Source organism: Astyanax mexicanus, chromosome 2, assembly GCF_023375975.1.
Source record: "Astyanax mexicanus isolate ESR-SI-001 chromosome 2, AstMex3_surface, whole genome shotgun sequence".
Taxonomy (NCBI): Eukaryota; Metazoa; Chordata; class Actinopteri; order Characiformes; family Acestrorhamphidae; genus Astyanax; species Astyanax mexicanus.
The window spans coordinates 57,242,861-57,257,853 of record NC_064409.1 but is presented as its reverse complement, the minus strand read 5'-3'; the positions used below and the strand labels follow the sequence as shown (position 1 = coordinate 57,257,853).

At 38.7% G+C, this 14,993-nt stretch overlaps 1 protein-coding gene across 1 annotated transcript in view; it reads right to left on the bottom strand.

Moving 5' to 3' along the window:
* otud7a (OTU deubiquitinase 7A) overlaps window positions 1-14,993 on the bottom strand; it is a 123,682-nt gene that overhangs the window by 43,711 nt on the left and 64,978 nt on the right. The window contains exon 3 of the mRNA XM_007246487.4: window positions 14,680-14,834. Coding sequence (XP_007246549.3) covers window positions 14,680-14,764 — 85 coding nt within the window. The 5' untranslated portion in view covers window positions 14,765-14,834. The remainder of the gene's footprint in view (window positions 1-14,679; window positions 14,835-14,993) is intronic.

Genomic DNA, 14,993 nt, shown 5'->3' with positions numbered 1-14,993 from the left:
AAAAAAAAAAACTGGCTGCAGTATTTCTGGCGTCCTCTAGAGGGAGGTGCTACACATCTCATATCCAGTGACGACATCCTCACAACCAGCCTTCAATCAAAAACAACTTGTGTCAAGGCTGCCTATTATATATACAGCTCTGGTAAAAAAAAAATAAAAAAGCACTTAAAATTATGTGTTTCTTCTATTTTACTAAATTAAAAACCTCTGGAATACAATCAAGAGGAAGATGGGTGATCACACGCCATCAGACCAAGCTGAACTGCTTGAATTTTTGCACCAGGAGTGGCATAAAATTATCCAAAAACAGTGTGTAAGACTGGTGGAGGAGAACATGCCAAGATGCATGAAAACTGTGATTAAAAACAAGGGTTATTCCAAATATTGATAACTGAACTCTTAAAACTTTATGAATATGAACCTGTTTTCTTTGCATTGTTTGAGGTCTAAAAGCTCTGCATCTTTTTTGTTATTTTAGCCATTTCTCATTGTCTGCAAATAAATGACAATATTTTTATTAGGAATTTGGGAGCAATGTTGTCTGTAGTTTATAGAATAAAACAACAATGTTCATTTTACTCAAACATAAACCTAGTAAAATCATTTTTAATTTTTATTGTTTTTTTCCAGAGCTGTATATTGTGTGTTAATTGCTATGTGATGTTGGACTTTACTATTTGAATACATAGAAAAATGTCTCTAACCAACCAAATCCTATGCAATAATAATACTGTATCCTATATCCTATATTCTATACCAATAAATTCATACAATTAAACAAAATAGAAAGTATTTTTTGATCATAAATATGTAGTAATTTGCTATAAATCTCATTTTGTTTATGTTTATTACCATCCAAAAAAAAAAAAAAAAAAAAAAAAAGATCAGTGCCAGCCCTTACCCTACACTCTCGCCACCAGCTAAAAGCACAAAAGGTTGAGCACAAATGTCTGAGGGCTCCTCTCTGGCACACTTTTACCACTTCTCTTAGAGTAAGAGCCAAAGCAACGCGGCGAACAAGCGCAGGACAGAGTGGTGGAGGTGTGAATGTAACGGGAACATCACGACTCTGAGAGCGTGTAGGCTCAGCCAGCAGGGGGAGAGACATGGCGGCGGTGAGTCTGCCAGAGTGACACACTAATGATCAGTGCAGCTGACACCCAGCCTCACATCCCTCCAACGCCACCAGTCGATCAGTCCATCAGCCCAGCGCTGACCCACCGCTCCCCCACGTCCCTCCTCCAGATCCCAGGCTGCCTCTGTAATGATCGAGGTGGAGGTTGGAGGTGGTCTGAGATGATTATGGTGCTCAAGGGAGGCTGTTATCTGGGGTTCTAGGATCACAGCCTCAGAAGCGTTCCACATGTTCCATCAGGAGGCACCTGTCAAAGCACTCTGGAGATATTGGACATACGCACTGGGTATTCTAACATGCAAATATAGATTATAAACCGGTTTTATTTTTATCAGATCATTTCAGGTTGTGATTCAAGAGACAAAAATGTACAGTATATAACTGAAGTAGTCAAAGGTAGAATAGAGTTTACACTGCTTTTGATGGAGTAACTGCTTCTACTGTTCAGGGTAGGCTTTGTACAATGTTCTGCAGCATTGCTGGGAGGATTTAATTACATTTGGCAAAAAGAGTGTTAGTAAGGCCATCTCCAACTGCCCAAAACATTCCCAAAAGAGAAGAATGGTGCCAATGTGTGTTTTTTTATTTTCGTTTTTAACCATTTATCCTACAATTCAGTTTTGCATATTAACCCACCCTCTCACTAGGGCTCCCCTATCACTTCCAATGCTCCTAGCCCTTGGAGTTAGGACTCAGGGGGCTTCTGATTTCAGTAGCCCCCCCCTCCCTGATAAATGGTGGCTAGTCCCAAAAAAGTAGTTCTGATACATCAGCTAACAGACAGCAGTGATGAGTGATGAGCAAAAAATGTCTACCCATCTACCCATTATCTTGCCAGTGCATCATTTAGACCTTGAGTAGAGCTTTATTTCTCCACTTGGAGCAATCTTGCTCTCATCATCCCATATTTATCTTCATAACAGGATTATGCTAATGATAAGGTAACCGCAAAAAAGGATATGTCTGCCCAAAATACAAAAAAAAATCATTTACTCATTAACTTGTCTTCATTAACACACAGGTTTTTCACTAATAAATCTAGTGTTTATTTAATTTGTAAATTCATGGTTTTCACATTTTTTGAAGGTTTGATGAATAAGGCCAATTGGGTGCAAGACAGGAATACCTTCTGGACAGGCTGCAAGTCCTCTACAGAATACCTAAGGGAGATTTTGCTAGTTCAGAACACGCCATCAGCTTGTGATTATTTGGGATGAGGTGGAAGAGAGGAAAGAGGACTGAAAAGAAGCTTCTAATTTCAGTAGGACACCCCCTCTCTGATTAATGGAGCCAGGAAGGAGAGATATGACAGAATTCAGAGGGATGCAAAGACGTGGTATTTTTAGTATGTTAGATTGGGAGGCAGTGCTTCAGCTATATGTTCATCCTCTCATGACCAGAATAGCTGAAACACATACAGACAGGGAAAAACACACCAATCTCCTCAGAAGTAGAGTCCCGAGTAATGATTATACCTACAGCTACAGGCCCATGGAGTACTGTGGCACACCCACTTCTTGTTGGGCCATCATGCAGCCTCATCTGGTCTTCTGATTCTTAATGATTATGAGATCAGCAATAAATATTGTGGTATGGACTCTGTACTTCTGATTTCCAAGTCTAACTAGTTGATTACTAAATATTCACCCCTGTGCTGTTCAGATTGTTGTTAAAATCTCAGACTAAGTTTTTCTCTTTGTGTTTCTATCATCAGCCGCTGTTGTTTTTCTGATTGCCGGGTTGTTAGTATACCAGTGTTTTCTTTCTTTTTCAGGACCTTCCAAATTATTGCTGTGTCCAATGCCTGTGCAATGGCTCGGATTGATTTTTCCTCTTTTCTCAACTGCAAAAAAAATGAACTTGCTGTTCGAATATTTTCAGTGGGGACTGCAGATAAGAGGGCTTTTTGAGATTACCCAAAAAATCGACAAGGTTTGAAACTACTACGTCAGCAGTGCTCAATGCTAATGAGGTATAAGCCTCCTATACTTGTTTAGACATTAAAAAAATCACTATATTGACAACAGTATTTGTACTGAGCATTTTTAGTGTTTTATTCTGAAATCAAGGGTTTTAAAAACAATCTGTCCTGCTTTTTACAAAGTGAGGGTGTTGGATGATCTCAACCCCACCTTATCCCCATCTCCCCAACTATTGGCTGTACCTCTCTACAAGGACTAGATAAGCTATGATAAGCCGTGTGTGTGGATATTTTGTTGCTGTCCAATGAAAAACAAATGTCTTTGTTTTTGGCAATTTTTAGTTTACTACATAATTTGAGTACTTTTTTTTTGATGACCGGACCTATAGAAATGATCCCAAATGACCTGAAATAAACTCCTGTAAAGTTGCTGATTAAGAGATGCATGTTTGCACTAGGGGGGTGTCAATAATATCAATATTTTTTTTAAATGACAATAAAAATCCATATTGTTATTGTGATATTAGTAGTTCATTTGGTTTCTTATTTACTGTGAAGTTCTTTATATAATTGTTCATGCTTGCTGTTTATATGTATACACTAAATATTCAACACTTCAGTTTGTGGTAGATTATTTGTTACCTTACATTATGTTTATGCTACAATTATTATTTTGTTACATTATAATAATTATTTGATACAAAATGACCGTCTTGGACAGTTACTGTTTACACAATAGACATAAAAGTATATATTTTATACTGAATGTTTAAAACAGTTATATTTTTACTTAATAAAACTTAGTTGCAGTATTATGTTCTTGAAGTTAATAAAATACTTTTCAGTGTTTTGTCATATATTGAAAATATGGTAACACTTTCTATGAATGTCATCTTTATAAGACTCTATAAACATACTATAAACATATGATGCATTTATAAGGCAATATAAACATGGCTATACATATTTATAAAAATGTGTAACTCATCATAGCCATGTTTAATATGCATCATGAACTGTGATTATAATGCATTAATAGCTGTGTTTATAACATGTTATACATCAATAACAAGAAACTCAGTCCCTGCTTGCAGACTGTATCATGACTAAAAAAGCTTCCAACCTATAAACACACCCTCAATAATGCTATAAATATATTTGTAACCCCTCATAAATTATTCTTGTCTTGAATATAATATTATTTATAGTCAATTATGATGTATTATAACAGGTCTTTGTGAGCTCTGAGTAAGGTGCCAGACTTTCATTTTAGGACTAGATTATTAATGATAGATATATACTATTTTAGCATATATATTATAAGCACAGCTTATAATGTATTATGATCACAGGTCATAATGCTTAATAAACATTGCTATAATGGGTTATGATTTTTTATAAATATTTATAGCCATGTTTATAATGCCTTATGAATGCATTATAATATGTTATGAATGTGGTTATAGCGTCTAATAAAGATGACATTCATAGAAAGTGTTACCGAAAATATTTTTAAAAAACCTTCATTTTGCACATCTGTGTCAGCAATAGAGCAGCTTAATGCATTCATTAAAAAGGATGTCCATGACCAGTACATGTTAAATAATCAGCTACATCTCCATATATGTAGAGAGTAGAGTGTACAAGTGTAGAAAGGACAATATAACCATTATTCTAAGTGTTGACTCTGATGTTTAGCACCACACTGCACAGACTGAACAGCACTAACATCATGCATCCAATTCACAGCGATGCAAGTCTAATCAAGACTGATTATGCTCAAGTCAAACCGCCTGTCAAAATGACAGCTACAAGTGAAGGGCACAGCCCTCCTCTGAGTGACCTTGAGATCAGAGATAGGAGAAGTGAAGCGAGGCTAGTCTTCATACGGCACTCTTGATTCTGTCTCCATGGGGGATAGGGGATGCAATCAGCTATAAACAAGCATACATCTGCAACCAGCCACCCTGTACACACCTGCAGAGCCATCTTCAGTCCCCAGCATGAGCACACTGCTGCCATATACCACACAGACCCACACCATATATGCAATCTCACTACAACCACATGTGTATTCTTTAACCAGAGCTGAATGGTTTAGAAGCTAGCGTGGATGTTACATAAATACCATGGGTTATGTTAATGTGTGTGTGTGAGCGTGAGAAAGAGCAAGTATGAGAGAGGCAGAGAGAGAGAGAGAGAGAGAGAGAGAGAGAGAGAGAAAGAGATAGAGGGAGAGTGCAGGATAGGATGCTGAAGACAGCTGGTGGGGCTGGCCCCAGAGGTAAAACTCTGTGCTTTCTGCCAGCCTTTGGCTAATAAGCTCACTGCATGTGCTCTGCCTCTCTCTCTTTTTCTCTCTCTTTTTCTCTCTCTCTCTCTCTGACATACACACACACAAAGTTAGTCAAGTGCATATGAAATGAGTGACAATATGACAAAAGAATTGTATATGCCCCTCTTTATGTGTTATTTATATTCCCTATCCGGCATACTTGAGTTAGTGTACTTGATGACAGCAATACTTCTGCCTTCTGCCTACTTGGAAGCTGCTTAGCTAGGCCTTTACTGCTTCTGTGAGATACAATAGATTGCATAACCATGCTGTGGGGTGCATTCATCATCCTGCCTCAAATAAAAACGTGCAAACCAATAAAGCCAAAAGTAAAAACAATGTAAAAAGTAATGCACTGAATTTTTACCTTTGTCGCTACTGTTCTGTTTCAGGTGTCCTCATGTTCATGTGTCTATGTTACCTTCTGGCTTTCTCCTTTTCATTTGGCTGTTACAGTCAGACCTGAGTCTAGACCAGAGTCACTAACCAGACTGATAATGTTCACATCCTCTGTGCTTTATCATTTTAAAGCTGATGTCCTTATTTTGGGATTTAGGTGAGAATGGGTAATTACACCGAGTATGCGGAGATCATTTTAAACTGGGTGGGTGTGATGCGGTCTCTTTTCAGAAAGGATGAATCCAATTCCAGGTTATGTTCAGTCAGAGAGAGAGAGCGCTCAGTCAGAAACTACATACGTAGTTTTTTACTATGAGTGGATGAGCTACTGTGGTCTGAGTTTCCCCTTCTGAAGTCTTCATTGCTCCATCAGCCGCTCGCGTTCAGTAAAGCTGAGCCGGATCCTCTTTTAGAGGTTGTACATGTGACGCAAGTACATTAAGATGCGTGACGTGGCCAGAAGAACTCCAGCGAAAAAAAGCGAACTGACAGTAGCAGTGATTTGGTAGCAGACTTACAGTAGCAGACTTTCATTGTGTTGCAGCAACGGTATGTTCCTAATGAATTGGCCTTTTTTTTTTGTAAACTGGAGTGAATTCTGTGTGATAAGCCCAACTATCAGCCTGACCTCAATCACAGCTTTTGAGATTCTGATTTATTATTCTGGATAAAAGTAAAACTTAATGTGAAGCATTGCATTGTTGCTTATGTGTGTCACTTTCAAAGCGCAAACCATTTAGATAGATGTCAGATATGGGTTACATTAAAAAGACTGTGTAAACTACACATCGGATTTGTTTAGAAAGCTATTTTTAGTGGCTGTGGGAATGTAGCCTTTGATTGCAAGTTTTGATATCAACCCAATATTCATTTTCAATAAAACACACTGTCTGGCATTGAAGTCCAGCGTTTTTCTGACGTCAAACTGATGTCCATCGCCTGCTGGGCTTTGGCTTGCTCACTTGGAGTTACATGATTAGTTCCTTTCATTTATTTTTTGTATTATTTCCAGATTTCTGTAAATCTGCTTTGCAACAACATCAGCATGTCAAAAGTCATACAGACTAACCGTGGCTATTCATTTTGAATCTTATGAGATCAGTGGTAAGTGTGTTGAATCACCTCCCGCCGCGATGTTACAGCTTCATCATTCAGGAATTTGATTTGTTCGTAAGGAGAGCTTGTTGTCTTCACGGTGAAATGTCAGCAGTGTGGCTCATTAAAAGCCCATTAACAAATTGCTAATCCAGAATCATAAACAGCGGCAGGCAGCGCAGAACCCCTATCTGCTTTAACGGCCTCCTCGCAGCAGGGTGTTAGGCGCAGAACACTGCTAGCTCTGATCTCAGATCTGCTCTGTGTCTTTCCTTATCAGAGTTATGGTCTGGACTCTAATGGGGGCTGGCCTCAGATCAGCGCAATGGGTGACCTCATCTTAAAGAGTTTAACGGCAGCATCCATTAACATGCAGACTCCAGATAGGGCTTTTAAGACACTCCACTAGAGAGATAAATTGAAAATAGCTAGCTAAGGAAGTTTCTCCCCTGTACATGCAGCCTACTCTGCCCTTCCTTATTCAGCACACTTCTTCTCGACAGCCCAGAGAACACACCTTTCAGTACCCGCTCTATAAACAAAACTCAAATTGCAACGGCAGCAAGTGACCGTGCTGAAAATGTACCTTGGATGTATGTGTGTAACCTGAATCGTTAATCAGCGGCGCTATGCAAAATCATGACAGCAAAATCGATGCCTTTGCAATAATGTCATTATGTCCGCAATAATGTAACATATACGGCTGTGGCAATGGAGTAAATAAAAGATGAGATCCGCCTGCAATTCCCGCTTGCTCGCAAAGTCTATTAAAAATCAACGCAGCTCCAATAAGTGTCAGTTTCACAGGCCTGCTAACATATAGGCAGCCCAATAAAAAAAACGGAGTGTTGTTCTTCTGGAGGCTGCTCTGAGTGCTGGGCTGGAAACAGGCCTGATCTGGCCTTGCTGAGGCGGATGGAGACAGTGCTAGCAGCTCACCAGCTGCACTTCCAGACATGCTACAGCAGGTGTGTGTTTATTCACAATTTCCCTTAAAATGGGTATGCAAATAAGATGAACAAAATGAAAAACACTGCTGGAAAGAGAAAGATATCAGAACAATGGAAGATGAGTTCAGAATCAACAAGGGATGACACAGTCTTACATCCCTGCATGTAATCTTTAATATATTTAAGGATAAGCTTTTAGCACTCGAATCAGAACAGTTAGCCTAGTTGACCAGTTAATTAAAGTAACCTTTACAAACAGTTAGCCCATATCTGAAAGCAAAAAAAAAAACGGGAAAAAACAAGATCAATGTACAAACAAAGGATACATTTTATACTTATTCAAATGTTTATCCTTCTTTTCCTGATTTAGCTGATCCAATAAACAACCTCACTCACTAGAAACCGCCATATCATGTCCACTGCTCACTAGGGGTGTCACGATTCTCTAAGTCCTCGATTCAATTTTATTTCCGATTTTAGGGTCGCGATTCGATTCGATTCTCGAATTTCTTTTTTTTTTTTACAGCAGAGAGGCCTATGCCAGTTTTAGATTAGTCTTTGGTCAGTCATTGGTTTGATTCATCAAATTTACAATATCTTATTTCAAAAGGTGGGCTTGATATAAGTGGTCCAAAGTGATACAAGTGATCTGTAATACACCACATTAGGCACTAATGGTCAAATTTAAATAATTTAATTAAGATATATATGTAATGTCATCTAGTGTTTTTTTTTGGTAGCAGCAGTGTGCACTATTAAAACAGCAACATAACAAAATAAATAATAAAAATACAGGAACAGTCATGTACAAAATAATAGAACAAATAGAGCTGTAACAAACTGAACTCTATCCTACTATAACAGTTAAACATGAAAAATAAGACTTTAAGACTTTTTCGGTCCCTGAGAATGACAAGTTTTTTTCTTTAACAAAGATATATTATTAACTTTATCTGAGAGAAAGATGCTCCTTAAGGTACCAAAAATATTAACATATTTGAGGCTAGACAAAACAACTGTTATTTTTATTTTTTCAAGTTTTTCTTCAAGGAGATGAGAATGTCCACATTCTCTGGAGAAAGGCCTGCTCTTTGAGCAGTCACAATGTCTGTGGCGTTGGCTACAGTGTGCTGCGCCATTTGCATAGCGTGCTGCGCCATTGCACTGCACGTGCTAGCGTAGCTTAGAGGGAGGGATCGTCGATCATCTTTTTGACTTTGATGCTCGAGACCATGACATAATTTCGATCGATTTCGATAAAATATCGAAATCGTGACACCCCTACTGCTCACATTTAGAGGGTATGGACAAGCGCATGCCTCCTGCGATACATCTGATGTCACCCACTGCCTCTTTTTAAGATGCTGCCAATGCAGCGTAACTAGGCATGTAGGAGCATTACATGCCTGGAAAGGAAGAAAGCGATAGATCCCAGCTCCAACATATCTGCCACAAGATGCTAGTGCCAATCAATTTAGCCACCTAGAAAAAGCATGGACAATAGTACCCTCTCTGGCTTCAATTGTGCTCTCTCGGGCTCAGGCTGCTGATAGCAAAAGCAGCATAACACTGGATTTCAATATGTGATTCTCAGGTCATATGTCCGTGTCTCAAGTTTGCTGAGACACTCAGAGCTGTCACATTTAATACAAATACTACCTTCTATACCAAAGAAAACACCTAGTTACCAATTGGAATATCACAGCAGTCCCCCATCAACCACCTATGATACGATAGCAACCAACTACCAACTAGCCAACTAGAAACCACTTAGTAAAAGCATAGCAACTACCTGGTATACCACAGCAAGCACTCATTGCATCATCATATTCTCAGTGTCTCAAGTTTGCTAAGACACTCAGAGTCGTCACATTTAATACAATTAATCTAGTGCGTTGTTAAGAGGCCGTTTGCAATAAACAAGTTTTCACAATAAACCTACACCCTATCGTTATTACCTACGTATGGACTTCATCTTCTGTATGGTTATTGATTACCACTAATATACCAGTAGTCAAGTATATACACTATATGGACAAAACATATTTAAAAATGAATGGGTGGTTCTAAAGAGCTCTCTGAATTCCAGTGGGGTAGTGTAATATAATCTCAGTATTACAACAAGGTAATTTGTGAAATTTCTTTGCTCCTAGATATTTCACAATGGTATTATAAAACAAAATGGAAGCATTTAGAAATTATAGCCACTCAGTGTCAAAGGGGTCCAACCCCATACTTATGTCTTTATTGTATTTAGAATGGGATGCCATTAAAGCTCCTGTAGGTTTAATGTGCATGTGTCCCAATACTTTGTTTGCGGGCACTTCCAATACTCTGAATGCATACACTGTACACTGCACAGATGTCATTGTGACTTGAAATATACAGGGGTTGGACAATGAAAATGAAACACCTGGTTTTAGACCACAATAATTTATTGTCCCGACGGACAGTTCTGGTGGAAACAGGAGAGTTGAGGTGCACATTGAATTCTGCCGTGATTTGGGCAGCCGTGGTTTTATGTTTTTTGGATACAATCCGGGTTAGCCCCCGAACATCCCTTTCAGACAGCTTCCTCTTGCGTCCACAGTTAATCCTGTTGGATGTGGTTTGTCCTTCTTGGTGGTATGCTGACATTACCCTGAAAACCGTTGCTCTTGATACATAACAAAGACTCACAGTAAGCCAGCAAGCAAATTAAGTGAGAGCAAAGTTTAGCTTTTTGAGTAAGCTATAAAGGTTTCTATAAAGGTGTAACAGTGTGAGCCTGCATTTTAGCATACTTGATTAATTTCAAATCTTCTAGAAAAAAAGTTAATTATTGTATATTATAGAGTAAATACACTGTAAAATATCTCTCCGTTCTCTACAGTGGAAGTATATTTCTGTCCTGTCTCTTCTGTAGAGGTGATGCTTTCTCTGCCAGTGCCAACAACTCTCCACTCCTCAATGAGTTCCATTGAGCGGGCACAAAGGTCTCCCAGGGGAGCGTCCTCGTAAAGCCGTCACACACAGCCTTAAATCAGCTCCGCCGCCCAGCACGCCGGGCCTCCCCGCTGCCAATCAGAACACAACCCCACCACATTCCTCCACTGGACCTGGGTGAGAACCAGAGCTATAGCCAACCAGACCAGCAGAGAAACTGGCTCACATGCTAAAGACCCTGAAACCTGCTAAAACCCACAGTCATGCAGAGACAGCTTAGAGACAGATCTTTATCTTCAGATTTAGTGTAGGGAGTATTCACACAGTCAAAAAGAGCTGGAGAATAGAACATTGTATTTACCATGACATTGCTGAATAATGAGGGTTTGGTACACGAACAATGGAAAGGATATACTATATAACTGAAACACTTCTGTGTCCTTAACAAAGCAAGAAAACCAATTTCAAACCCCAAAACTGTTTCAATTATATTTACATCTCCAAAATGTACATTCGCCCAGCCCACTAGTAAAAGCCCTAGTCAAATCTGACTAAACAGTGAAAAACCTAGTTATGCATGGCCTAATGATCACAGCAGGAGAATTGTGCTAAGATAAAAGTCAACAGTATCTGCACTTATGGCCGAAGGTTCTGGCACCCCTGAAATTTGTCCCAGAAAATTATTGCAATTACACTTTTGTTATACACACGTTTAACAAATTTACATTTTGTTTTACACACATGTTTAACAAATTTACATTTTGTATTACACACATGTAAAGGAAATCATTTCTTTTCATTGGTGTGTATTGAAACAACACAAAAAACAGTGGGAAAAAATAATTGATATAATTTCATTAAAAAAAACCAAAAATGGGCAGCACAAGCTCATTGGTGCTCTTAACTTAATATTTGGTTGCACACCCTTTGAAAAAATAACTGAAATCAAGATATATATCCTATAACTTCCCATAACTATCAACAAGCTTCTTACACCTCTCAACTGGAATTCTGGACCACTCTTTTTAAGCAAACTTCTCCAGGTCTTTCATTATTTGAAGGGTGCCTTCTCCCAACAGCAATTTTAAGATCTCTCCGCAGAGGTTCAATGGGATTTAGATTTCAACTCACTGCTGCCCACTTCAGAACTCTCAGGTGCTTTGTTTCTATTCATCTTTGGGTCATTGTCCTGCTGGAAGACCCATGATCTAGGACGGAAAGGCAGGTTTCTGAAATTTTGACATTTCTGACATTATGTCCTAAATTACTTAAAAATCATCGGATTTTGTGATGCCTTGTGCACAGTCAAGGCACCCAGTTTTTTTTTTTTTTTTGCTGCAGTGTTAAAACTATGCTATAACATGCAGGTTCAGTGAGCTTTACTGGTACGATTCAAAACCCGGGCTCTGGCCAACAAAGCCAAAAACAGACCAGCTCCCTTACACTTGATGGCAATGGTCAAAGCCAGATCTCTACCAAGAGTTCTAAGACCTTCCAGTACAGCTCGGCTGGACCCACAACCCTCAAGACCAACAGAAAACAAACAACCAGACTCTTCTCTGTGCTAAAGGACCAAGGTGGTGGAACAAACTTCCACTCAGTATCAGAACAGCAGGTCATTTGCGGTCTTCAAACGCCGACTGAAGACTTATCTTTTCAAAGATGTTCTAACTATAGGGTTCTAACTATTATCATAGCTAGGTGTATCTCTTGATTCTAGCCTTTACAAATTAGCTATGGATATTTTAAAGTAAACAACAAAGCACTTTTGTAAGTCGCTCTGGATAAAGGCGTCCGCTAAATACCATAAATGTAAATGTAAATGTAAATGTAAATGTACAAGCCTCTGCAAACAGAAACTCATCATGTTTTACTCTGAGATAAAATAACAGTGGAGTAATTAGACCTGTTAATAAACACCTGAACTGTTTCCTCCCCAAAAAAGTGACATACTGACTATTTATATATAATAATTAATGGGCATCTTTAATCTTTTGCTTATCAGACAATACTTGTGTCGGAAATGTGCTGATAGTGGGGAAATGGAAGCATACAGCTTATCAGTTACCAATGGCTGAATCGTGAAATTGTGTAAGTTACCTCATTTCTGTCAGCAGAAAAATGTACTGACAAAATTTTTCCTAATGTTGTCTTTTCCTAACGCTACATTCTGTCTACTTTTAGATCACAGAATGTCATACATTTTTAAAACTACACAGGCAGGTCTATGTGATATTAATGTAATATCATGATTAAACAAAGGGAACACAGAACTAATTGTAGGCTGGCGGACTGTTCTTTTTTTTTTTTGTATTTTAATATAATCAATGCCAGTCACTTCATAAACAGCAAAAATAAAACTTACCTTATGGCATTATGATCACTCCCAACATTTTATCACAAAAAAAATATAAAATATAAATGCTTCTGTACCTTTAACCACCACCCTAGCTCTCCCGTTTTCAAATCGGCTTAAAAAAATCTGTGCCAGCAGCTCGGACAAATCCAGCAAAATGCTGCAAAACAGGCAGCGGCCTGATACAAACCTGTTCACACAGACACACTCAAACACACAGACACAAACGGCAAAATACAAGGTGTATACATCAGCTCTTAATACACAACACATACGATAATTTAACTCATCCTGTTCTTAATATCAGAAGACCAGGAGAACCTTATATGGAGTCTCAGCACTGCCATAGTATGACAATACGAGCATCCCTGTACACTGGAGCTGAGCACAGCACTGAGAGCAGAGCACAGCAATTCATCACTTCACTGCACCACATCGCATGCCTCATTACTGCTAGCTTAGCCAAAGGCAGCTATCTTCCACAGGCCTATAGCCCAGGCCCTGATACAATTTACGCCTCACACACAGCGGCGTGGAACATATAACACTACACTTATTACTGCAATGATTACATTCAGATGACACACAGAATGCTTGTGAGTACACACGCAACATTATATGAGGACTGCAAAGCAATAAATCACTACATCCCAGTTAATATCAGGTACATTCATTAAAATAACACAGTGTTGCAGGACACAATGTAGCCAACTTGTCTAGGTAAATACAGTATATCTTCATGTGGTTTGGCCAGTCATGATGATTACATCTTATCCACTTATGGTTTATGATACCACTGTTAGTTCCAATCCTGCAGTGTGATTGGCTGAGAGGCGTACTATGAGTGACATTATCAGCCGGTAATGCACTGTAACCAAAGCTCTCCATGTATTACTCCACCACATACAGGTAAACTAGCAAAAGTAGCCAAACAGCACAGCTACAAACAGAGCAGCAATGGAACTGTGTGGAACGGAGTTTGTATAACCAAACAGACCGTATTTTCTCATCCCTTTAATTCAAAGTCTTTCAATAAACAACAATAATTGAACTGTGGTGTAAGCGCATTAATACACTCAAGATTCATGCTATAACGTGAAATATTGGCACAGCAGTGCCATTATTACACGTTATAGCACTCCCTCTAGTGTACTATTGCTTAAATATATACCTTAATTATGAATTTGAATTAATCTGTATGCTTTTTTATATATTTATGGTCCTCTTTTTTGCATTAGTGGCATCAGCTAATCTTAATTTTGTCTAATTTCGTCCATTACATTTTATGCAATTGAGACCAGTCACACAATTGAGACAGCCATTTTTATTATCCCAATACCAATCTATGAATGTTCTATGTTCTATCAAACATTCACTGCTCTTTAAAAAGGTATAAGAGGATTATAATGATATTATATTATCAATATATTATAAATATTATCATTAGCATCAAATTTCTTAAAAAAACAATTATACAGTTTCTCAAAATAATAATCCTTTGAAAATATAACGTCCAAGTGACTGGCCAAAGTGTGGTTAAGAATAAGAAATTAGTTCTCCTACCTTCCAGCAGGTCTCGTGCCAGACCCGGTTCGGCCCCTGTGGACCGAACAAAGTCTGACAGGACCGCGTCCATGTCCAGAGTCATGTGATCATGTGGCTGTGCTGCCCAGCCTGCAGCAGTGGCCTTTGTGGTAGCCAGAGCGTCACGTTCTCATCTAGAGAAGGACAGAGGAAAGTAGCAGACAGAGAAAGAGAGAAAAGCAACAGAAAGAGAAAAAGACAAAAGACAGATTTTGGTTAGTTCCAGCTTTTATCTTCGTGTCAAACGTCAATCCATTCTCCCATTCTCCTATACACTGGTGACTGGTTAATTA